Source organism: Heterodontus francisci, unplaced genomic scaffold (genome assembly GCF_036365525.1).
Source record: "Heterodontus francisci isolate sHetFra1 unplaced genomic scaffold, sHetFra1.hap1 HAP1_SCAFFOLD_1570, whole genome shotgun sequence".
Taxonomy (NCBI): Eukaryota; Metazoa; Chordata; class Chondrichthyes; order Heterodontiformes; family Heterodontidae; genus Heterodontus; species Heterodontus francisci.
Window position 1 is genome coordinate 39,290 of NW_027140787.1, and position 25,512 is coordinate 64,801.

Consider the following 25,512-nt stretch of genomic DNA (forward strand, 5'->3'; position numbering starts at 1 on the left):
AAGCTCAACCAGATGCAGAGTGAACTTCATTTTACTCTGCTCTAAAAAAAAAAAATGCACTGGTACCACAACTTTAGAAAAGCACCCCGTTCTGCACTCCCCAAGAAATCGGAGTAAGAATCCCAAGTTATGTATATTTATGATATGCAGCCTGTAGCCAATAGGAACTGGATTAAGAGTGCCATTGCTGTAAGCAGAAAGTTTATTATCCCATTTGGGACAGATTGAATACTAGATCCCAGAGATGAATGAACACTGTCGATTTACTGTGTTCACCCTATTCCTTTATTTAGGAAGTGAAAGTCTAGGACTGGACATCTAAACATTTATACTTTAGGGCAACCAGTTGAGATTCATATGGCTCTATCAGAAACCGTGCAACACCTTCCTTCATAAAATATAAAAGCTAATAATGTTGAGATCCAAATACAAATATTATGTAGATTTTATTGAATGTTGCTCAAAACCCCAAATAAGGTGTCTCATTACAAAAGAGCTTCACACTGCCATAGGTTTACAGAATGGAATGATTCTCTGGCACAGCATCAGAAAGACTAGTTGAAGAAAAAAAACATACAATATTTTATGCTTGAATTTCTAATGTTTTCTGTGTATGCATAACTCACTCCCTTTCATGTTACTCGAGGTCTGTAGCATTGTGAGAAGCACATATAAAATAGGAAAAATCTATATTTAAATAGCTGACTAATTTTCTATGTGCAGCACAATCAAAAAATTATTTTTTCAAGTCATAATTTTACCAATTATTTTCACTCTGGTCACAAATGATAAATTCATTTATTCTCTGTGAATTCTAAAAAGTGACATAATAAATTCATGATCAGACAAAGTTACAAATATCATGTGGTCACACAGTAACGTTCAAAGTTCATATCTTTTCCTTTTAACATAATTTACAGCTCATCAAAAAAGCTGGTCTTTTTTGGAAGTATACTGCTGAAGGTTTGCCTTGTGAATGTATTTTTCCCCACACATATTCCAAAATATATATGAAATGCTCCATCACTCCTAGCCTGCAGCTGTTGGCCAGTTGTTGATGCTGGTCATTTGGCACTTGATTTACTGTTCTGAGCATTTTCCACATTGTGGGTATTGTTCTGCAAACTGCCAGCAAGCACCTGGCTCCTCTGGAGCTGCAACTCTTCAAGTTTCTTCCAAAGCTCCTCACGCTCCTGTTCTTTCTTTTTTTCACTGCAAGATTAAACATTAATTTATTAGTGAACAGTGCAATACTAGTACTGGTATTGTGAAGTAGAGTTAGAGAGAATTTTAAAATTAAGAAACTGCACTTTATAGTTTTCTGTAATTCATCTTTAATTGCAACTAAAGAGTAAAATATATTAATGGAACTTTTAAAATACGGGCCTCAGAGTTATTTTCTATAAGTTTTCAATATTGACTAGAAATCATCAAATATAAGAAACCATTAAACATTTCTTCACGTAAAAAATACATGTTGCTGGTTTTCTTATAATAAAGTAGCCATACAAAAGGTCTATGACTTTTAAAATGGACATTATTGAAAGTAAGACTGCTATACATTTCCTTAATGTATGATTTTTATTTTGTTGCACAAACACTGCTCAGCTCCAAAAAGGATAATTTTTAACTTTTGTTCTAAATATGTCCATGCAAATTTAGAAGTCAGTGGACAACTGTAAAGATTTTTGTAACTTGCCATCCTAGTGAATAAAAAAAATGAGTGATTAATTTGCAGTGTATTTGCATCATGCTACATAAACACACTCAATCAAACAGTTCTTGCTACTGCACATTGTGACTCCTCAGCTAAAACTAAAATGACCAAAATGGTACATGACACTTCTGTTATTTTATTATTGATCTTCTGCAGCACAGAAATTCAAGACTCGTGGCCAAACTTGGTGGCTCATATTATTAGAAATGAAAATGACAAGTATAATTTTTAAAATGCCACAATTATGGACAATTGAAACAATTACAGCCATTGAAAACAGCTTTTGTCAGGCACTTGGTCAAAAACTTACAGTAGTAGTTATCTATACACAGGCACCACATTTAAATAGCTTCAGCTCATTAGCCATTCATATGTTGTAATACATTTGATGAAAAGGTGGCCTGAGCTTGTCACAAGTCAACTAATGAAGATTGCAACCCAAGAAAGAAAAGAGCAGCCCAGTGGTACAACAGCACGTCAGTGTACAAACATACATCACAAGATGGTAAATGTAGTTCCACAAGATATACACAGCAAGTTCCAGCTGTCAACTGAACTATCAGGAGACAGGCTGAAAGGAGAACAAGGTTCTTTTCCCCCCCTCACTCTCACAAAGGTGGAAAAGAAAACAAAACAAGAGAGCAGATTGTGCTAAAGAGTTACAGAGGGCCATTTGAAGAAGCAGTAGAACAGCTTGCTTCTCCACACCCTCAATCTGTTTTTTCTCTATGCAGTGAAGAGAGCCAATAAACACTTAGAAAGGGGGAAAATATAAAATAATAAATGGAAGATGGTTGCATACCGCTGTCTTTCCGCTTTGTAAGATGCTGTAAGTTCATCGAATAGTGACCCATTCATCTCCATTAATGTTTTTAGTACGTTGTAAACGAGTGCTACAATGGTTCTGTAAAACAAGTTTGCATTTACTTAAATGTACATTATGGTTACACTTATGGAAGTATTTATGGAATCAAGAATAGTGTGAAATAGATGTTGTAAATAAACTGAAAAGGTCTGTAGTCTGATCTTATAGAGTTATCAAAGATGAAAAACAATATAGAATGGTAGATCCAAAACACTAAACTGAGCAATGTAGTTCAAACTAGCAAAGGGTAAAATTAGCAGTGATGTCAAGAAATTTTTCTTCACACAAAAAGTGCTCAACATACAGACTGGCATTCTAGTTAGAGTAATGGAATTAATTAATAAACAGCTGGAAGCTGTGATGGAGGAATAATTGGGTTCTGCATAATGGATGACCTAACTTGGGTGGAATGGCCTCTATCTAGGGATTTTGAACAAAAGTATCAACTTACAAAAAAATACACCTTTCATTTTCTGAAGTTGCAGACGACGACTAAAATGATACCCACTCTTTGAGTCTCTTATATTATCAGGATAGCCTCAAGGAATTGGGGCTATTTACATGGCTGTGTTTGCTGACAATGCAACCACTAGGTGGCACTGTACTAGCACATGCGCAAATGCAGCCTCATTCACTGAAACATCACTGTCCGTGACGTTCAGGCAGCTGCCAGGATTAAAGATGGTGCTGCTCAATTTATCACAGAAAAACAACTTCAACCCATGGCAGCACACAATGGACATGTTTGATACACTGAATATTGCTCTAACGTCTCATCAGAAGGACAGCACCTCTGACAGTGCTGCACACCCTCAGTAATTCTGTGAGGTTTCAGTACCATCCCACTCTCCGGTCGCTCACTCCCCCACCACATCCCACTCTCCGGCCACTCACTCCCCACTTCCCCCCCAACCCCGCTCTCCGGCCACTCACACCCTGCATCCCCCGACCCCTCTCTCTGGTCGCTCACTTCCCGTTTCGCCTCAACTCCCATCCCGCTCTCCGGCCACTCACTCGCTGCTTCCCCCACAGCCCGCTCTCCGGCCTCTCACTCCCCGCTTCCCCAACTCCACCCCATTCCACTCTCCGGCCGCTCACTCCCTGCTTCCCCCCCAACCCTGCTCTCCGGCCGCTCACACACTGCTTCCCCCGACCCCGCTCTCTGGTCGCTCACTCCCCGCTTCCAACCACACCCCCATCCTTCCAATCGCCGGCTCTAGGCATTCTACATTGCCCCATCACCCCTTGCGGCCCGCTTTGCTTCGTCGGGCAGAGTGAATGGCCGAGAGGAGGGAAACGGCCCGCGGCCCAGAGCTGGCATCTGGAGGGATGGGCGGGGGGAAGCAGGGAGTGAGCAGCCGGAGAGCAGAAGGGAGAAGCAGGGAACAAGCGGCCGGAGGGGAAAGGGGTCAAGCGGCCTGGAGTGAGTGGCCAAGGGGGGAGCGCGCTTTCCTGCACATGTGCCATTTAGCATTTTCCTGCGCATGCACCAGTTAGTCCTGGCACAGCAAGACGTAGGCTACACATGCACAGCATCTCAGAGCGCAGGAGACCATTTGCGCTTGTGCGCAGCTTGGAGCGCTTTGATGATGTCAGCGGGTCGCTGTGTTGTCAGGAGTCATTTTGTATTTTCATTGGACGATCTGGATCAGTAGTAGTACACTTGAGGATTTTAAAATCTTAAGGAACTCTGTTCAGTTGGGTAGGATATTTGAGATGGATAGGGATGACAAGACCAGGAGGCATGCATATAAAATACACAGGCAAGAAGTTATGTTTAACGTTACAAAGTATTTCTTTTCACAGTCATTTCCCTCAAATAGATTACTGAAGCATGGGGTGACTAAGGATTCCCTGCAGTCATTCAAAAGGGAGATGAACAAGTTCCTGAGAAGGGAGGGCATTTCCAGTTATGCAGCGGAATAGTAGGAATTATGAGTTAATACAGTCTCCTAGAGCTTTTCTCAATTGCCTTAGAAGATTAGAAAGGAATTTCTCAGGAGTTTTCCTAAATTGGCCTCAGAGTTTTTGCCTCTCTCAGAAGATTGCATGGGTATGCATTTAAAAAAAAAGACTTGCATTTATATCGCGCTTTTCACAACCTCAGGATGTCCCCAAGTGCTTTACAGCCAATGTTGTAATGTAGGAAACATGTCAGCCAATTTGTGCACAGCAAGTTCCCACAAACAGCAATGTGATAATGACTAGCTAATCTGTAATCTGTTTTTCTGTGACGTTGATGGAGGAATAAATATTATCCAGGACATCAGGAATATCTACCCTGTTCTTCAGAATAGTGCCATGGGATCTTTTGCACCCACCTGAGAGAGCAGATGGAGCCTCAGTTTAACGTGTTAACCAAAAATCAGCACGCTCCGACAGTGTAGCACTCCCTCAGTACTGCGCTGGAGTGTCAGCCTGGATTTCCATGCTCCAGTCTCTAAACTGAGACTTGAATTCACAACCTTCTGACGCAGAGGCAAGAGTGCTACCAACTGAGCCAAGGCTGACACTGGGAGAACTAATATCAACTAAACAATAACAATTTAAAAATTCACACTACAATCAAAACACCAGCGTGCACTGACACTGAAGTTATAATGTAGTGGAGTCTGAATCCGCGGATACGCTTTAACCTGACTCCAGATAGAAAGAGAGAGACTCCCTAAACAGAGTGTCTTACTCCACTTCAGGATGGACTGGATGAGTACAACACAAATATGATTTCAGCAGGAGGTGAAAATGCAAACCCAGTTCAGACAAATGAAGTGAAGGTCTCCTCTCTCTGAAGGCTGAAATGGATCCAAAGTACAAGTGAGGTAGTTTTAACCCAGCTATCCAATGGACAGATAACAATAGAGTCATTTACGGCATAGGAGGTGGTAACTCAGCCCATCGAGTCCATGCCGGCTCTCCGTGGAGCAAGCCAGTCAGTCCCATTCACCCGCTCAATTCCCATAGCCCTGTAAGTTTATTGCCTTCAATTGCCCATCCAATTTCCTTTTTAAATCAGTGATTGTCTCCACTTCGTGGGCAGTGTGTTCCAGGTCATTATTAATATACAGTAAATGGAAAAGTCCTGGGGAAAATTGATGTACAGAGAGATTTGGATGTTCAGGTCCACTGTTCCCTGAAGGTGGCAACGCAGGTCAATAGAGTGGTCAAGAAGGCATACGGCATGCTTTCCTTCATCGGACGGGGTATTGAGTACAAGAGTTGGCAGGTCATGTTACAGTTGTATAGGACTTTGGTTCGGCCACATTTGGAATACTGCGTACAGTTCTGGTCGCCACATTACCAAAAGGATGTGGATGCTTTGGAGACGGTGCAGAGGAGGTTCACCAGGATGTTGCCTGGTATGGAGGGCGCTAGCTATGAAGAGAGGTTGAGTAGATTAGGATTATTTTCATTAGAAAGACGGAGGTTGAGGGGGGACCTGATTGAGGTGTACAAAATCATGAGAGGTATAGACAGGGTGGATAGCAAGAGGCTTTTTCCCAGAGTGGGGGATTCAATTACTAGAGGACACGAGTTCAAAGTGAGAGGGGAAAAGTTTAGGGGGGATATGCGTGGAAAGTTCTTTACGCAGAGGGTGGTGGGTGCCTGGAACGCGTTGCCAGCGGAGGTGGTAGATGCGGGCACGATGGCGTCTTTTAAGATGTATCTAGACAGATACATGAATGGGCAGGAAGAAAAGAGATACAGAACCTTAGAAAATAGGCGACATGTTTAGAGAGAGGATCTGGATCGGCGCAGGCTTGGAGGGCCGAAGGGCCTGTTCCTGTGCTGTAATTATCTTTGTTCTTTGTTCTAATCCTCCTGCATCTCTTGACCAAAAACTTCAATCTGTGTCGCCTGGTCCTTGTACCATTAGTTAATAGGAACAGTTCTTCCTTGTCTAACTTAGAGGTGTGCAAGATTATGACAGGCTATCAAATCTCCCCTCAATCTCCTTTGCGCTAAGGAGAACAACCCCAGGTTTTCCAACCTAACCTTGTAACTAAAATCCCCCATCCCTGGAACCATTCTGGTAAATCTCCTCTGCACCCTCTCAAGGACCCTTACATCCTTCCTGAAGTCTGGTGACCAGAACTGGATGCAATACTCGAGTTGGGCCTAACCAGAGCTCTATAAAGGTTCAACATAACTTCCATGCTTTTGTACTCCATGCCTGTGTTTATGAAGCCCAAGATCCCATATGCTTTGCTAACCACTCTCTCAATATGTGTCACCTTCAAAGACTGATGTACATGCATCCCCAGTCCCTCTGTGCCTGCACACTCTTGAGAACTGCACCATTAAGTCTATATTGCCTTATCCTATCCCTTCTGCCAAAGTGCATCACCTCACAATTGTCTGTATTAAATTCCATCTGCCACGTGTTTGCCCATTCCGCTCGCCTATCTAGGTCCAGTTGCAGGCAGTTTGTATCATCCTCACTGTTTGCTACACCTCCAAGTTTGGTATCATTGGCAAATTTTAAAATTTTACTCTGTATTTCAGGATCCAAGTCATTTATATATAGCAAAAAAAACAGTAGTCCGAGCACTGACCCTTGGGAAACACCACTGTCTACCATCCTCCAATCTGAAAAACAACCATTTACCACGACTTGCTGTTTTCTTTCCTTGAGCCAGTTTTTTTTTTATCCAGTTGGACACTGATCCTCCTATTCCATGAACCTTAATTTTATTAACCAGCCTTTTATGTTGTACTTTATCAAATGCTTTCTTCAAATTAATATAGACAAAATCCACTGCATTCCTTCATTAACCCTCCCGGTTACTTCATCAAAAAATTCGATTAGATTAGTCAAGCATGATTTGTCTTTTACAAATCTGTGCTGGCTGATGTTAAACTAACTGGCCTGCAGTTACTAGGACTGTCCTTACACCCTTTCTTGAATAAGGGTGTCACATGTGCCACTCTCCAAGTCTCTGGCACCTCCCCCATATCTAGGGAAGATTGGAAGATTATGGCAAGCCCTTCCACTATCTCCACCTCTACTTCCTTTAGCAACCTGGAATGCAAGCCATCCAGAGCAGGTGACTTACCTATCCTAAGCATAGCCAGCCTTTCCAGTACCTTCTCCCTCTCAATTTTTATCTTATCCATTCTCTCCACTTCTACCAATATTTTGTCAGATTCCTCTTCTTTAGCAAACACCGATACAAAGCACTCATTAAGTATTCTAGCCTTGCCTTGTGCCTCTAAGCATATATTACCCTCTTTGTCCTCAATCGGCCCCACTCCACCTCTTACTACCCGCTTACTATTTACCTGCCGGTAGAATATTTTTGGGTTCCCGTTTACGTTGACTGCCATTCTATTCTCATATTCTCTCTTTGCCAGTTTTATTTTCCTCTTCACCTCCCCTCTCAGCTTATTGTGTTTGGTCTGGCTCTCACTTGAGGAATTCACCTGACATGCACTGTACACCCTCTTTTTTTTGATTCATCATAATCTCTATCTCTATCATCCAAGGAGCCCTGTTTTTGGTTCTTCTACCTTTTGCCCTTGTTCGAATGTATCTGAAGCAGCTCTTGCTTAAAGATAACCCATCGTTCTATTACAGTTTATCCAGTCAGTCTTTGGTTCCATTTTGTCCTGGCTAGATCCCTTCTCATCGCATTGAAATTAGCCCTCTTCCAATCTAGCTGTTCTATCTTATACCATTCCTTGTTTTTCTGCATTTCGAGTCTAAACCTTATGATACAATGATCACTCTTGCCAAAGTGCTCCCCGATAGACACTTGGTCCACTTGGCCCACCTCATTTCCCAACACCAGATCCAGCAATGCCTCCTTTCCACTTGGGCTGAGAACATATTCATCAAGGAATTTCACCTGAACACAATCCAGAAATTTCTCCCCCTCCTTTCTTTAGTCTAAAATTATCCCAATCTATATTTGGGTAATTGGAGTCCCCTAATATCACATTTTGCACATCTCTGATTTTCCTGCAGATTTGCTCCTCTATCTCTCTCACTATTTGGAGGCCTATAGAATACCCCAAGAAGCATGAGCATACCCTTTTTGCTCAACTCTAACCAAATGGATTCTGTCCTTGCCCCCTCAAGGACATTCCCTCTTTCAAACAAAAGAATGTCTTTCCTAATCAGTACTGCCACCCACCTCCCTTTTTTCCTTCTCTATCGTTTCTGAACATTTTATATCCTTGTCTATTAAGAGCCCAGTCCTCAATATTTTTAAGTTACGTTTTTGTTATTACCACAACATCATATTCCCATACCGCTATTTGTGCTGGTAACTCACCAACCTTATTCACCACACTTTATGCGTTTACATACATGCATTGTAATCCTGTCTTTGCATTCCTCTTAGACCTTCTCAGTCAGCTCCTATCTAGTAAGGAACTACTTCCTTTTCTAGTACTGTCCAACACTCTCACATTATGCACCTTATTTCTCTTTTCTATTTCAATATACTGATGCCCATCCCCTTGCCAACCATACTGTCAACCTCTCTGCGAGGACATTGGTCCCAGTTCTGTTGAGATGTAACCTGCCCAGAACTGGTCTAAACATCCCAAGCATCTGAAGCCCTCCCTCCTGCACCATGTTTCAGATTGATCCTCCCTATCTTACTATTTCCACTCTCACTGGTGTGTGGCACTGGGAGCAATCCAGAAATGACTACCTTCAAGGTCCTACTCTTTAACTTCCTCCCTAGCTCCTGAAAGTCTGACCGTAGGACCTCAATACCTACCCTTGCTATGACGTTGTATCAACATGTACCATGCCTTTTGGCTCACTCCCTTCCCCCTGCAGAATAATATAAAGCTACCTCTGCAAGATACAAAGACAAAAAATCTTTGTATTGTAGCTATAACCTGTAAAACTAACATCAAAAACTGATGCTAAAATACCACAGGAGAAGACTATCTGTGGTCGTTACGTGTAAAAAAACAACTTTGGCTATTCGAAGAATGGATTATCATTTTGTTAGACATAGTGCAAGCACCAAGTTAGTTAAAATATATACATACATTTTCAATGAAAAGAACTTACGGGTTCCAGTGTTCCTTGGAGATTCTGTATAAACTACCAAACATAATTGGTAGAATTTTGTCAGAGTTATCTTCAATCAGGCTAAGAATGTACTCATTATTCCAGAAATACAAAGCTCTTTCTGCAACCTGTGGAGACAAAAATTCATTTGAGAACACCCAATTTAAAATAAATAATTTCACAAGATTGTTCACTGAAGATGTAGGACATGATTACCTAAACAAATGTTTTCATCATGCCATATTTTAGACCCGATGGTCAGGTGCACTAACGAGGGTAGTAAAGGAGAAGTCAAGTAACTGGTTCTTTCCTTTCCATATATGAAATTGCACCAGTTACAAAAAGAACAATCATACTTTTCTTCATTCCCAAATATAAATTTAGCTCATTTTCAGAACAAGTAGAAGCAGTTATCATTTCCTAATCCCACCGGAATTTAGACAACAATTTCATGCTTACGCAAAGAAAAAGGGGCGCTTGTAACTTCCACAATATTGCTGAACTGCTATTTAATTCTACTTTTATCAAAAACACCATCATAGTGTACATGAAACAATTAATGACAGATGACAGAAGGAAAATGAAAATGATTCCAAGTCAATTACCCTATTTTACATCTTCCTCTTGTATGCATGCAAAGGACAGGTGCATGAAGGATTATTGAACTTTTTTTTAAGTCAAGTGGAGAGTTTCTTTTCTGTTCTGCCTCAACAGTATTCTAATCTTGACGCTCGCATACCACCGATGCTTTTTCATGTAAATCTGTGCTAAACTAAGAGTGAGTTTCTGGCAGGGCCCAGTGCTAATAAGGACTGGGTTCTATAACTGCCCAAACGAACCTGCCTTTACAGTCAGCAAAAAGAGATGCTCACTCTGACAATTTTCGACTTCCCACCCATTGTAAGTTGGTGGACCGGCCGTACAATATTGTGAGCTCTCCTGCTCCCACAAAACATTTCCTGCAGATATTTTGGATCTTTTCTTCAACGCCCACCAGGACCACTGTTTCGACTGCCCAGCACTTGGTGCAAATGGGCAGAGTATGCGACATGCACAGTCAATTGATTTGTCTTTGAAAACTGCAATTAGGGCTCTACAATTGGAGTAGAACCTGATTTGCATATTTAAGCAAACTCCTGCCAGAAAAAAGCAAGCATGCTACTCTTTTTTTCTCCCCCAAAATATACTTTATTCATAAAAATCTGTAAAAAAAAATGCATTACAAAACAGCACCAAGTTAACGTTCCAAAAAGTGCAGAGGAGATCAGTTTTCTTCGATACAGGAGTTGCCTCACAACCATTTTGCAGGCCATGTACATTTTACAGCAAACCCATATTTGGTGTATATAGCCCGAGGGGTTACCCATGGGTCCAGCCCCTCAGTTCACTTTGGTGGGAGGACCTTATGCTACTCACCAATTTACTGCCTGAAAATTGCATCAGGTGCACCTTGGAATAAATGTCGCAGTCAAGATTCAACTGCCAGCCACCCTTTAAGGTGAGAAATGGGCAGTCAGCAGTTGTAATTTATCCATCAGTTTCTGAATTTAAACAAGGTGAACAACTGCACCACTGAGTCTGCCTTTACAACTTGAATTTATATAGCGTCTTTAATATAGGAAAACATTCCAAGGTGCTTCAAAAATTTAACACCGAGCTACATAAGGAGATATTAGGGCAGACGACTAAAGCTTCGTCAGAAAGATAGGTTTTAGAGAGCGCCTTAAAGGAAAAAAAAGAGTGGTAGAGGTGAAAAGTTCAGGGAGAAAATGCCAGCGCTCGGCAGCTGCCAATGGTGGAGTGACGAAAATCAGGGATGTGTAAGAGGCCAGAATTGGAAGCAAAGATATCTTGGAGGTGATTACACAGATAGGGAGGGGCTAGGCCACTGAGGGATTTGAAAACAAGGATGAGAATTTTAAAAGAAGTGTTGTTTAACTGAGAGGCAATGTAGGTCAGGGAGGGGCTGTTGGGTGAACAGGACTTGGTGCAAATTAGGATAAAGACAGCAGAGTTTTGGATGAACTTAAGAATATGGAGGATAGAAAATGGGAGCTGGCCAGCAGTGTATTGGAATAGTCCAATCAAGAGGTTACAAAGGCATGAATGATGGTTTCAGCTGCAGAGGAGCTGAGGCAGGGGAGGAGAACGGTGATGTTATGGAGGTAGAAATAGGTGGCCTTAACGATGGTGCAGATAAGTGGTGGGAAGCTCGTCTCAGGGTCAAATACAACACCAAGGTTGCGAACAATGTGGCCCAGCCACAGACAGTTACAAGGGAGAAGATGGAGTCAGTGTCTAGGGAACAAAATTTGTGGCAGGAACCAAAAACAGTGGCTTCTGTCTTCCCAATATTTAGCCGAAAGTAATTTCTGCTCATCCAGTACTGGATGGCGGACAAGGAGAGGTCAAGAGAGGCGGTGGTACCTTCAACATTGAAGTTTATTGCAGTCACTGATGTCATAAGCATTATTTATTTAATAAAGTATCCTATCTTAGAAAGCCCTCTTTGATAACATCCTTTGCTGGGTATGCTAATTTTACAAAAATAGTTAAGAACGAATTGTAATACTTTTTTTTTACAATTCTTATATGGTTCAGAGTTCTTGTTATGCTGCCACTAGTATTATAGAAGTTGATGAATAGCACACAATTCTATTACCTTAATATTTTCCTAGAAATTAATTTTTAGGAGTCCAGTGGAAATGTCCATAATGATCTATAATAATGACCATGGTTCATTGTCACAACAGGGAAAAGAGACTGAGATTTATAAATATACATATCAGAACAGCGCAATTATAAAACAATTATGACAGCTGTGCTCATCAGACACAAACCCCTTACCTGGAAGTGTGGATTTGACACACACTTGGCTATTTGCTTGAATAAAGGTTCTTGGATCTTTTTGAACTGAGAAGGTTCTATCACATCCAAAATTTCTTCTACTTCACCCAAATACATGACCTAAGAGAAGACAGTGTGTTGCACTGATCAGTCATAAAAAAAAGTTGCCAAACTCAAAATGTTTATTCCCTTTCTAGTGTATGGAATAGGAAATTAATTTTACCATTCAACAAAGAGCAATTCTTGTCTGAAACTACATATTTTTTGAAGGGTGGTCTGGGGCACAACAAAGGCCACAATAAGCTCACCAGGGCAGCAATAAACATGGCTTTTTCAGAAAGGCCGACATCCCGAAAACAAATAAAATTATATTGCATCAATGAGTCAACCAATTAAAAATATTTATGAAAATTATACATCCCACTAACAATGACCACAGAAAGGGCAATAATAACATCTCATTAAATCTTTTCCCCCTCCTCTCTTGAAGGCAGCTCCTCATGCTGCACATGGCTTCAGGGACAACAGTGGAACCTTCTCCAAAGTGCTTATCTTTCAAACACGAGGCTGCATGAAGAGTATTCCAGGTTATCTGATTATGCAGGATCACATTTGATCCTGCTACTATCCTAACCAAGTAGGGAAGATATATGCACACTTCTAGAAGAAAAGTATCAGATTGTGAGAATTGTGGACGATTTCCCCTACCCTACCGTAGACTGGGACTTGGAGACCAATTGTAGCATCCATATTGCTGTGCCCACATCACACCGCCTCCTACCCATCCCAACGATGAACTCAGCACAGTGACAGACAAAAGAACGATACTGGAACTTTCATTGTCTGTACAGTTCAACACCACACCACAAAATGCATTTATCTAACCAGTCATTTGAGGACCTTTCAGAATTTGTTTTCATAGAACATAGAACATAGAACATACAGCACAGAACAGGCCCTTCGGCCCACAATGTTGTGCCGATCCTTTGCCCTCTGTCAAGGACAATTTAATCTATACCCCATCATTCTCCTTTATCCATATACCTATCCAAAAGCCTGCACCAAAAACATCCCAAGCATCTGAAGCCCTCCCTCCTGCACCATGTTCCTTAGTATAAAATGGTTGCTTTGCTTTCAATATGTAAAATATGCACATAGGCCTCTTTAACTTCATTTTACTGAGGATAAAGCACCATTTGTACTAATAAGCCCAAAAATCAGGTAAGTTTTAAGTAGGCCACAGAAGGACAGCAACTCTATTTTAAACACCATATACAGCAGTAATATATTCAAGTGATCAACTGAAAAAGTTAAGGTTGTAGGAGAAGGTGAATAACTTACCTCTTTTTGACTGACAGTTTTTGGCCAGAATTTTAATAATCCTCTAATGACCTACAGTAAACCATAAAAATATGTTTACATTAAGTATATCATAAATTAAGATATACTTTAATTTGCAACAGAGTGAATCACAATGTAATTACAACACTTCTTGATTTCTACATAGATTAAGAAAAGTCTAATTTAGCTGTACAAGTAAATAAGATGGCTGCTGTATCTCAAGTTCTAAAAATAGACCATCTTTGAGCATTAAACAAAGATTATACAAATATTAAAAAGAGTATATTTCAATATCAAGTTTGCAAACCCATATCAAAGTAGAATATTTACAAATAAACCACAATTGTAAATAAAATTCCATTATCGGAAAAATAAATTTGGACACAAATGATTATCACTCTTAAATGCAGCCTTGCTTTGTGAGTTTCAGACTGTGCCAATTACGACTTTTAAAAATTAATTACAAAATTAATGCAGAACCAGACTATTGGTCTTTCTCATTATTCAATGAAGATTGCTGTCCCTGTGGTGTGTGACGATCATAATGGGTTAAAACCAAAACAAGAAGAATTAGCTCCTGAATAACTTCAAGATTAATGCGATGCCCTGTTTTAAAGAAAAACATTCTTGGGAAACAGAGTCAAAATTTTTGGGCTGTACCAAACAATACTTTCAAGCTCAGTGCCAAGGACCACTCCCATAAATGAGTCCCTGCTCCCTAAGAACCAAAGTATGATTTAATATGCAAAACATCTAGCAATCGAGCATTTCCTAGGGTTGATCAGAACACCCAATATTATGATTTGTTTACTTGAAATGTCACAAGTACTCTTATGTCCTAGTCTTCTGAGAGTAGAAGAATAATCACTATCACACCATGTGATTATGGCTGTGACCTAAAATCAAGTTTGCTTAAACAGAAAAATTAAACATCAGCAAAAGAGCAACACAACTGATTTATTTCAATTACATTTAATTTCAAGCTCCTTAGTTCAAAAGATAATACAAGATGCAATGTTTCACTAACTTTAGAATTTGGAGGATCTTTGGTTAAATGTGAGACCATACAACATAAGCTTGCATTTGTGCAGCCCCTTTAAAATGTCCCAAGGTGTTTCATAAGAGTAATATCAAATAAAATTTGACACTGAGTCACATAAGGACAGATAACCAAAAGTTTGGTCAAGTTTTAAGGAGCATTTTAAAGGAGGAGCGAGAGGTAGAGTGGTGGAATGGTTTACCCCTCATGGCGTCTTCGCCTGCACACTTCCACACAGTCTAGCAGAACAGAAAGAATGAATGAACTGGCAAAAAGTTGCTAAGTATATTTCTCTGCCCGGGACAAAGCAGGCTAAACATCCCTTCCTCGTCCAAGCAAAAACATTCCCATAGCCTGCCCCACCCAGCAAGAAACTGAACATTGTGAATGGCTCCCTTCTAGGCAAATTGGCATGGGCTCACAGCATACTGGCTGATCAGCTAGCTCAACAAGCTACTCACTCATCAGTTAATATAACCCTCTGTTTTACCATCCATTTGTCATTTTCCTTATGCTTGAGAGGCTACACAATGATTGGCATTCTTGGCCAATTTGATTAGAGCAGTGCTGTCCAATGGAAATTGCTGACACCAATTTAGCCACATGCACTAATTTTACTTGAAAAAATCCTACATAAACTCACAATACAGGTAAATGTATTTCACATGTATATTTGCTTAACATCCACCACCAGTCAGTAACCAAGGAAATAAAGCATTCACACCGAGCAATAACACTCACATATTCTGCTTTTCATCTTACCATTTTACTTATAAACACTCGAGAGCTCAAAGTACACATTGACACAGTATGCAAATATGGGTATTGAGATCACATGATTATCTCATTTTTTATTTAGTCAGAAATGCAATTAGACACATCTGGATTCCCAATTTGCACATGTGACTAGTGGTTAACGGACAACACTAGTTCAGAGTTAACTCGTTAAGTAACCAAACATATAAATATTCTGGAGGACCACCTCGAAATAAGTCCCTTAGTATAAGTTAATTTCTCCAGTGAATCCATATCTCACATCTCCAGCACTAATTCTTTGTATGTACGACTGGACACTTTCCACAGCAGCCTAAACATATGTCTATAATCTTCAGGTGTGGGGATGGAACAGTTGAGAATTACACTTAACACTATAGTCCATACAAAGTTCAGGTTCTATATGCAAAAATTCCTTCAAGGCTTTTTCACTAAATGCTGACACTAATCCCTCTGCCTGAGTTCCACCATCTCATTGCACTGTCCTACGAATAATTCAAATGCCCACAAAAAACCTCCATGTCATTCCCATTTTTGAATTTTAGAAACTGATTTGACTACCAGGTCATGGGCTTGAATGATTGTACCTGTACTCAAGTGGCTATGGTATTGCGAATTGATCATTTTAAGTCCAGCTTGGTTCAGTGGTAGCACTTTTGCCTCTGAATCAGAAGATTGTCAGTTCAAATTCTATCCCAGGACCTGAGAACACAATCTTAACTAACATTTAATGCAATACTGAGGGGGAGCTGGATTCGTGAAGGTGCAGTCTTTCAAATGACATATTAAACCAAAGTCCCAGTGTACCTGGATGGAAAAAATACTTTGCCATGCGGTATAAAAACTGTACTTTTTCCATGAAAAACAGCATTCATTCCTCAATCAATACAAGAGAATAACAGTCATTTATCTCATCGCTCTTCGTGGGACTTTGCTAATGTTTTGTTACACAAATGACTGCCATATTTACCAACAAAAACAATAGTGGCTACACTTCAAAATGTAATTCTTCAACTGAAAAGCATTGTTGGTTGTACCTAGGATGTGAAAGGTACAATATAACCTGTTTTATTTTTAACTTTTCCTTCCTTTTTGCTTCATATTTCCATCTGCCTAATGCTTCTGAAGAGTCTTTACAATACAACAGTGCTTCTCTTGTACTTGATTCTCAAACAAGTATTTCACCCCACTTCTTTGTACTGTTGCTGCTACCTGAGGTGTTCTTTCTCCTTCTCAAATGAATGCTGTTCCTCTGTGGTATCTAGTTTAAGCACTTCTATTTGACATGCCCGTTCTTCGTCTTTTTCCATGCCTGCTGAAAAGACTAACTTCAGTTCAAGATCCTCTCATTCTCGCTATACTGTTGTTACAAATTTAATTGAAATTTTAATATTTTAGTAACACCAACTTATATTTATATAGTGCCTGTAACTTAGTAAAATTTCCCAAGATAATTCACAAGAGCATTATCAAACACCATGTGACACCAAGCCACGTAAGAAGATATTAGGGCAGATGAGCAAAAGCCTGGTCAAAGAGGTACATTTTAAAGGAAACAATAGAGAGGAAGAGAGGCAGATAGGTGCAGGGAGGGAATTCTGGAGCTCAGGGCCATGGCAAATGAAGTCACGGCTGCCAATAGTGGAGTGATTAAAATTGGGGATACTCAAGACGTCAGAACTGCAGGAGTGCAGATCTCTTGGAGGGTTGTAAGGCTGGAGGAGATTACAAAGATAGGGGGGAAGAGGGGTCATGGAGGGATTTGAAAACAAGGATGAGGATTTTAAAATTGAGGAGTTGCTTAACCAGGTGGCAATGTAGGCCTGTGAACACAGGAGTGATGGATGAACTGGACTTGGTGCGCATTAGGACACAGGCAGCAGAGTTTGAATTACTTCAAGTTTATGGAGGGTGGACCATGGGAGGCTGGACAGGAGTGTGTTGGAACAGTGAAGATAAACAATTTTCTTTTTGTCTGTAAGGTAATATTTTTATCCCAACTTAGCAGCTGAGAGTTATGATTTTCAAGCAGATATTACTTGTGTTCTGCACTATTCTCATACGCAAACCCTTTGCCCTATAAATCAGAGCATGACTTGACATGCACAATATCTGACAATGTAGCAATGTTCAGGGTCAAATAGAATACCCTTGTTACTGTAATGTGCTTAATGGAAAAGTCATAAGTCTTCTTGTATTCTGCTCTTCAGATTGCAGAAAAACAATTATATCAGACAGTACAGTTTACACTATGATCCATGAATCAGGCTTATTAAAAGCAAAGCTGAGTTGCAAAAAAATCAAATTCTGCTTTTTGGAGGTGCACAGCCAAAGGGAGTGGAAAAATGTATCCTCCAATTGGAAAGTGAGCATACCTTCATCCAAATGAGCACATACTGCATTGTTAGCCAAGGCTGTTACGGTTACATTCAGACAGGAAATCCTTGCCTTCATCAAACCAAGCAAAGAAGCATCAATTAAATTCATTCCATCAAATATACTGAGGTGGAATAAAAAAAACTGACTGGAGTAGCAAGGGTGCAGAACGCTGAATTTACTCCCTCTGGCTGCTTCTTTAGTGCATCCTCTTTAAAGGGAAGGAACTACTGTCACTAGTCATCCTCTTACAGATGAAGCCAGTTCTTCTAGGGGTGGGAGGGCTGGGCTATCTTACAGAAAACCTTTTGATAATTGCTCTGTTTATCATTTTGGGGAAGTTGTATCATCTTTACAATATGTTGAGTTCAAATCATTCTCCATTACTGCAGGTAAAAAGATCAAAAAAAGATGGGCATTGTCCACAAGGCTGCTCTCATATTCTCCCCTGACAGCCAGCAGCTTTGCTGTATGTATGCCTTTTGAAGGTGCAAAGCTGGAAGGTGAGAGCAACATGCAAGCAGGCAAAATGGGTGAAAAAACTGGTGTAACCCCCACAGGAGGCTGGGCATTCACTCTGACAAATATACCATGAACTGGAAGTAAAACCTCACTGGAGTAGTAAGTGTGCAGAAAGACACACTTATTACTTCTGGTTGGGTCCATGGGAGGGTCTTGAATAATGCCACCTAGCCCCTTGTTAAAGACTCCCAATCATATTCCTAAACTTAGTAACTGATGCTCCATTTGCACCATAGTTCTCAATGCCTTGCTCTTCTGCAGCACTACATAATTAATGTTATCAATAGATTTTAGTAACATGTTGGGATAGCATGTGAAATTTGGATACTATGTCTATTTAAAATATGGGAAACACCTAGTGGTACAATTATGAATTTTGTCTTTCCAAACTCAGTGTTGTGAGAGTGCATTTCAAGTTATATAACATTGGGATGAAATATTGATAGTGCTGGGAGCAATTTGACATAATAATTCAAACCAAATTAGTACCAATAAAGTTGGTAATGTGAACAGGTTTAACCCTACAATAGGTTTGTCCCAATAAACTACTGACAATACTGACAAGGGATACTTATTGAGCATTTTTTCTTGATGCAATTCAGGTTATTACCTCACATCTATCACTCATCATTCAGCCTCCTCTTACCTGGCCTAACTCATCCTTTATCTCCTTGATCCTCAGTGGCTTTTACAATGACTAACAATAACTTCAGATAAGTACTCTTTTATGTACTATGTTCTCTTGATTAAGCTATGCAAGTTGAAAATCCTGGAGTTGTTCAATGTTACATGGCCTCTCAATTCTGCAGCAACTTCATAAGTGAATTGACTTTTTCCAGACCTGAAATCTATTTGAAACAGAGCAACACACTAAGAAAAATTACTAAAATGTCTAATAATTCAGTTACATAAAAAAAAATCACAGTTTAAATGTGGTCCAAGGAAAAATGCAACCAGCTCACTTCTGAAAAACTGAACTTCAAGTTGATGTAAAGCCAGATGTGCTTTCTTCAGAGGAAAGGAACTCCTCCCCCATTTAAAGATTACAATGATCAACAGTACATATATCTGTAAATGTAATCCTGTGATTTGTAAAATAATTGGTCAAGTCAAATCAAAATTTTCATAAAATAGAACTGCTGTAATGCACTATAACTTCAGCTCGGACACAATTAGAACAAAATATCTTTAATGCAAACAGCTAAAATGAAAAACTGAAAGGATTTGGGATGGCAACAGCAAGTTAGTGCACATTGCCTTTTCACCTCTGGCACTTGAGCTCAAATCCAATTCAGATTGATGGGATATTAATGTTCTCTCTCCATTGGCAGGAAAGATCTTATTTAAAATGAGGATAGGTACTCTCAACATTTACTTTTGGTAAATGTAGACTCACAGCACAAAACTGTGACAAATTGGCACTAATTGACAACCAAATTCAGAAGCCTGTGATAGCTGCTATGGAAATTGGTGTAGTGGATGAGGGCTTTTTTTTTAGGATATGAGCTGAGTATAGGGACTTATACTCTGCACCTAATATGTTATATATCTGACCTAGGAGCATTCCACGCCGACACTAGGGGCTGGATTTTCATGTCCCGGTGAAATTCAGTTCAAAATGGTTTATAATTGGTGCAAATCCAGCCAGAACGAGTGTGATAATAACATGCATACTTACAGCTCCAAGTGCAGTTTGGATCTGTTGTTGGAAGCTAGACTAATGATGCAATGACCAGAAAATTGTACTGTTGGCATACGTTAAAGGGAAATGGTGGCTTAGAGCGGCAAGCATTCTTATTCTTCATAAACATTCAAAAGACACTGCAACCTGATAGATTTTGGCATGGCTGAAGGGAGAAAATAAGTGATGGTCAAAAGTTAAATGTCAAGTCAGGGAACAAGTGATGAACTGGCCCAGCACTCGACCCTTCATGACTGGTGAGATGCACGTTATATTGCATAAGGCAGCTGTGAGAAGAGCTGCTCTCCCTAGCACTCCAGGGTACTGACCAAAAGGCAGCAGTGTACTGCGCTTGCTAGAAGTATGAGGCCTAAAGCATAAAGTCTGAAATAAGCTTCAGATCTACATGCAATGTTGTGTTTGTGAGGCAGGTCAGATTGCATCAGGTGACACAACTCTGCCACTGTTTCAGAGTTGAATTGGAGCCTTCCCACAGAGTGCTTCGAAGAAGTCCAGAGAAGTGAGCCTCTGGCAGTGTTAGTGAGTAGGAAGGTAATGGTGGGTGGGCATAGTCCTTATGCAGAAACATCAGCTGGGAATCCCATGATTCTAATTTCTAGGATTAAATCAGAATGTGTTTGCTCTGGAACTAGAATCAACTAGGTAACAAAAAACAGCTTCTTAAAAAAATGAAAAATCAAGCACATAAAGGGCTTGGAAAGCATCCTTTAAAACCACTGATTTCTTTTGTCCTTTTCAAATCAATTTTGCATCCAGCATAGCACCCAACAATCTTGAACATTCTATTCATGTAAGCAAACTGATGAAGCAGTGACGTCCAGTGTTCTCAAAGGAAAATAATGTGAATGTTGAAATGACATCACTTTTGGGCCATGGTAACATTTTTAAAAACTCCTATCTATTTCTACTGGGAGCTTGAGGTACTAAATAAATATTATTGGCAATCCAGCAGTACTGATCTCTGCACATTTTTCATCTGAAGTAGCAGACAAAAATAGACTGTTCGATTTAAAAACCCATTGGTCACCTTTTTTAGTGATTATAGGGGCACAACATAAAAGGGAAAAAAGCTTTCAAGTATCTAAATTTGGAAAATGTTTTACTTATTAACAATGAAATTTCTTTGACTAGCACTAAATTCACCAAAAGTTTATTTTTCAAAAGAAATGCAACTACAAAAAAGAATGGAATTAAGATCTGAGGCCAAATCAACTTTAAACTGAAAGTCCTGTGTAGCAATTTTGCCAGTCTCCTGCTTGTGGTTTATTTACAGAAGTTCCATCTCAATAAGGTGAATTTAGTTTAAATCAAAAGCACCAGAAAATGTTAAAGATATCCAGTTCTCTTTTACTTTTACTCATGCTGCCCACATTACAAGCCACTTAACAGAAATATTCACAAAACTGTGCTTGCAGCAAACATTTAAAATGACTTTCCGATAAATAAAGGTAATTAGAGGAGTGTATATTTGAATTCAGAATTGTTTTGTCAGTGTAGTTGAGAGCTCTTTCCACCCCCCCACCCCCAAAGAGAATTATGCTGATTTTTTTTGAATAAGTAAAATCTAGAATTACTAAATGTAAATTAATAAAACTTACCGGTTCTGTGAGAGTTGCATCTTTTTCCAAGAACTGTACCACACAATAAGCTAACTAGAAGAAAAGACAAGAAGCAAAACTTATATGGTTCCCAGTTACAACCCCTGTGGAAACAAACTAGTTAGTGAATACTAGCCCAAGTCATCCCTCTGAATATTGAAAGGACCAATAAAAAAGTTCAAACATGGATTTTGAATGGAATTTTGTTTATGTAGCTGAATTCAGCTAATTTGAAATATAGAAGCAAAATATTGATTTACCTTTTGATTTACGACCAACTGAAGGCTAAATGCCAATGTAGTGCTGGAAATTATAACTGGGCTCACCCGTACATATAAATTGAATGGTGAACTTGAAATGGCTGCCCATTTTGTCTGTACAAATCAAAGTAATATTTTCATAGGTCTGTCAACCAGTCTTTTCAGTTCAATCAACACTACATGGATGCCACGTCACAATATGTATAAAAGCTTAATGGAAATAGTCACACACAGCCAGTTTGAAACTGATTTTCTAGAAACCAAGTGAGTATGACAAACTTTAAAACTGCTTATTTTTAAAGACGTATTCCAGAATAAGGATATAATTTTTTTTTTAAATCAGTGCAGAACTTCCTCTTATTGTTGTAAGTCAATTAACTATAATATTAACCATATGATTAACTTCATACAAATTCATTGTACGTGAAGCACATTGAGACTATACAGATGCAAGTCTTTCTTTGTTATGTTCCAAAGGCTAAATGGACATATATGGCCGCATTTTTCCCTCAGCGGTGAACAATTACACTTGCAATTTCTCACAGACTTTCTATGGGATTTTGCACTAGAATTTACTGTAATTGAGTGCATCAAAATGGTGTGCCGCACTATACAGGGGATCTAGGACTTATGTGAACAGGGCAAGGAAGTGTGCACCTTCTTAACCAGCCAGATTGAAAAATTGTTAATGAGCAGTGCAGAGTCTGAACCAGGAAGGATCAGTTAGAATATAATAGAATCAAGGGCAATTAGGGATGGGCAATAAATGCTGGCCTGGCCAGCGTCGCCCACATCCCATGAATGAATAAAAAAAAAATAATTCAATGCCACATCAGGTATAGAAAGCAAAATAATGAGAGGGAACAAAAGATTGGATTAAAAGATAAAAGAGGCAGAAAGAAAAAGTAAAAAAAAACTTTAAAAAAAAGTCTAACAATAATCTATAGCTGAAGCAATGAGACTCTGCAACTGTACAAGTGATTTTCAGTGTCAGAGAGATGTTTCATAGTAATTAAGATTATCATACCATTATAAACTTACTTACACTGGAATGGACATTTTCTGCCGAGTTTAGGGCAACATGGACAGCAACTTCTGGATTTGTGTGTCAAACTGCACATGTGTAGTCGCCACAAGTTGCTATCCAATTTACACTTTAATAATGGTGAGTTCTGTTAGCCTCTACAGCAAAATTTAGGTTGTTATATTTGTTTCCCCCTTAGTCACATCACTCACCATCAAGTTTTTTTTAAAAGGAGGAAAGATATTTTTCAATTAGATAAATGTGTCTGGGGTCTGGAGGGAGACTTTTGGTAAAATATTCCAGGTTAAGATCACTGCAGAACGTCTCTATCATTTTATATTTCTCACAACAGGCTTCTGTGACCTAATTCAGTGGCAATAAAGGCCAGTTTTATGTTGTGGATTCAACGCCACATTGGGAATTAGATTAAATCTATCCAAACAATTAAGTTCTTTGTTTCATCACAAAATTTCTACTGAGTGTGCTCATAACAACAAAAAAACTATTTAAATGCATCTTATTTCAATGAATTCCTATTTTGAATTAACACTCTTAACTTAAAAGATTAAACATACCTAGATCCAAAAACCTTTTACTGAGTTCCTAAAATACAATTCTCTGGAATTGCTCATTATCTTGAGAGTGCACATGTAAAATGACAATCACTTGGTAATTAATCAAGTGCATTAGCAGTTCTCTCATAGCATCTTCTTTAAGAGTTGAAGAATACCACTTTAACATCTCTGTGATAATGTGTATGATTCCCCTGTGGCAGGGCTCATTGTGCAACTTTCATTGACATGGAAAGTTAAATTTAAAAAATAATTAAATGCCTGTTTAAAATTAGTTAGTTAGTTTAATATATCTGCATAACATAATCATTCCAAGAATTACACAGCACTAAAAGTCTGTTCAAGAATACTGAGGTGGAAAATGGTGATTAATTTTCTAAGACAACTATACAATTTATTTGTACTGTAAAATCACTTCGAACATTTATAAAGAGTTCAGGGTTAGGGGATGAAAGGTCCGATCAGTAACTAGAATATCAAACCAGGAAGCGAAAGACAGCTCCGTGTTGATCCTGTGGTTGTGAAGAAGCAGGAGAGTAAGCCTTGGCACTAGGCTCAATGCCAGCCCACTAATAAGAAAAAGAAACAGAGAAGATGGCAACTTGGGAGGCTGTGGCCAATGGCCCAAAAATCAGAATTGGACAAATGCAAATGGGTCAGGTGATATCTACTCCACCCACCCTTTTCCTTAAAACAATAAAATTCCCAAAATCAGGTTAAAAAACAAAAAAGTGGGTACAGCAGAGTGATTCAAACAACAATGCAGCACTGGGAATTGGGTTGGGAGAACTGGGGAGGCTGGATCTAGCAGCCTTATAGGAAGGCGATATGATGAGACTTACAACTGTCCTTTGGTCACTTCAGACCATAGGGGGTCACTACCAATTATACTTCTCTCTCAACCAGTCGGCAGCTCCTTTTCTGCCACCAGGCCCTGCTAGAATGTTCCCTGTGGTCAGACAGCACATACCTTAAAGCACACAGTGCACTATTAGTGAGTATATCAGCTTATACAGTCTTTGATAAAAATGTACTGAAATTGAAGGTAACATATAAAAAAGGTTCAAAAGTTCCTTTAAATAATTCATATTTTCTACAGAAAAATTCCATTTGAAGCTACAACAATGGTTCAGAAAAGAAAGGTCTTTGGTCATCGACGTCTTTCTTTCATTCACTGAAATTAAAAGGAAGACATGGTCGATGAACAACTTCTTTTCTCTCCCTCTCTCTCTGAAGAGGGAGAGGTGAGGGGGGAAGGCGCTGGGAGAGGGGGGAGAGCGCCAGGGGAGAGAAGAGAAAGGAGGGAGGGGGAGACAGACAGGAGAGAAACCGAGAGACAAAGAGGGGACCGAAAGAGTGGAGGAGGAGAGTGCGAGGAGAGGGGGAGGGCAGAGGAGGGAAAACAAGAAGGGAAAGATGAAAGGGCATGGAACTGGAGGAAAAGAGGGGCAAAGGGAAGGCAAGAGGGGGAGGGGGGCAAGGGGAAGGCAAGAGGGGAGGGGCAAAGGGGGTGGGTGAGCGGGGGGAGGGGAAGGGCAAGGGGGGGGAAGGGCAAGAGTGGGCGAGGGGGAAGGGCAAGAGTGGGCGAGGGGGAAGGGCAAGAGTGGGCGAGGGGAAGGGCAAGAGTGGGCGAGGGGAAGGGCAAGAGTGGGCGAGGGGGAAGGGCAAGAGTGGGCGAGGGGGAAGGGCAAGAGTGGGCGAGGGGGAAGGGCAAGAGTGGGCGAGGGGGAAGGGCAAGAGTGGGCGAGGGGGAAGGGCAAGAGTGGGCGAGGGGGAAGGGCAAGAGTGGGCGAGGGGAAGGGCAAGAGTGGGCGAGGGGGAAGGGCAAGAGAGGGCGAGGGGAAG

The 25,512-nt window shown here is 40.0% G+C and overlaps 1 protein-coding gene across 2 annotated transcripts; it reads right to left on the reverse strand.

Annotated features, from left to right (window-relative positions):
* Positions 1–427: 427 nt before the first annotated feature.
* LOC137361128 (serine/threonine-protein phosphatase 2A 56 kDa regulatory subunit alpha isoform-like) lies at positions 428–21,918 on the reverse strand. 2 transcript variants are annotated; one of them, XM_068026059.1, is made up of 6 exons: positions 21,812–21,918; positions 13,801–13,851; positions 12,460–12,579; positions 9,613–9,740; positions 2,520–2,621; positions 428–1,212 (listed from the first exon to the last, which is right to left on the reverse strand). In XM_068026059.1, exons 3-6 carry the CDS (start codon positions 12,574–12,576, stop codon positions 1,065–1,067), a joined length of 495 nt encoding a protein of 164 aa, XP_067882160.1. In that variant the 5' UTR covers positions 12,577–12,579; positions 13,801–13,851; positions 21,812–21,918; the 3' UTR covers positions 428–1,064. The 2 variants fall into 2 exon arrangements, with proteins under 2 accessions (XP_067882160.1, XP_067882161.1); XM_068026060.1 differs by lacking the exon at positions 21,812–21,918 and adding an exon at positions 19,158–19,350.
* Between the last annotated feature and the right edge of the window lie 3,594 nt (positions 21,919–25,512).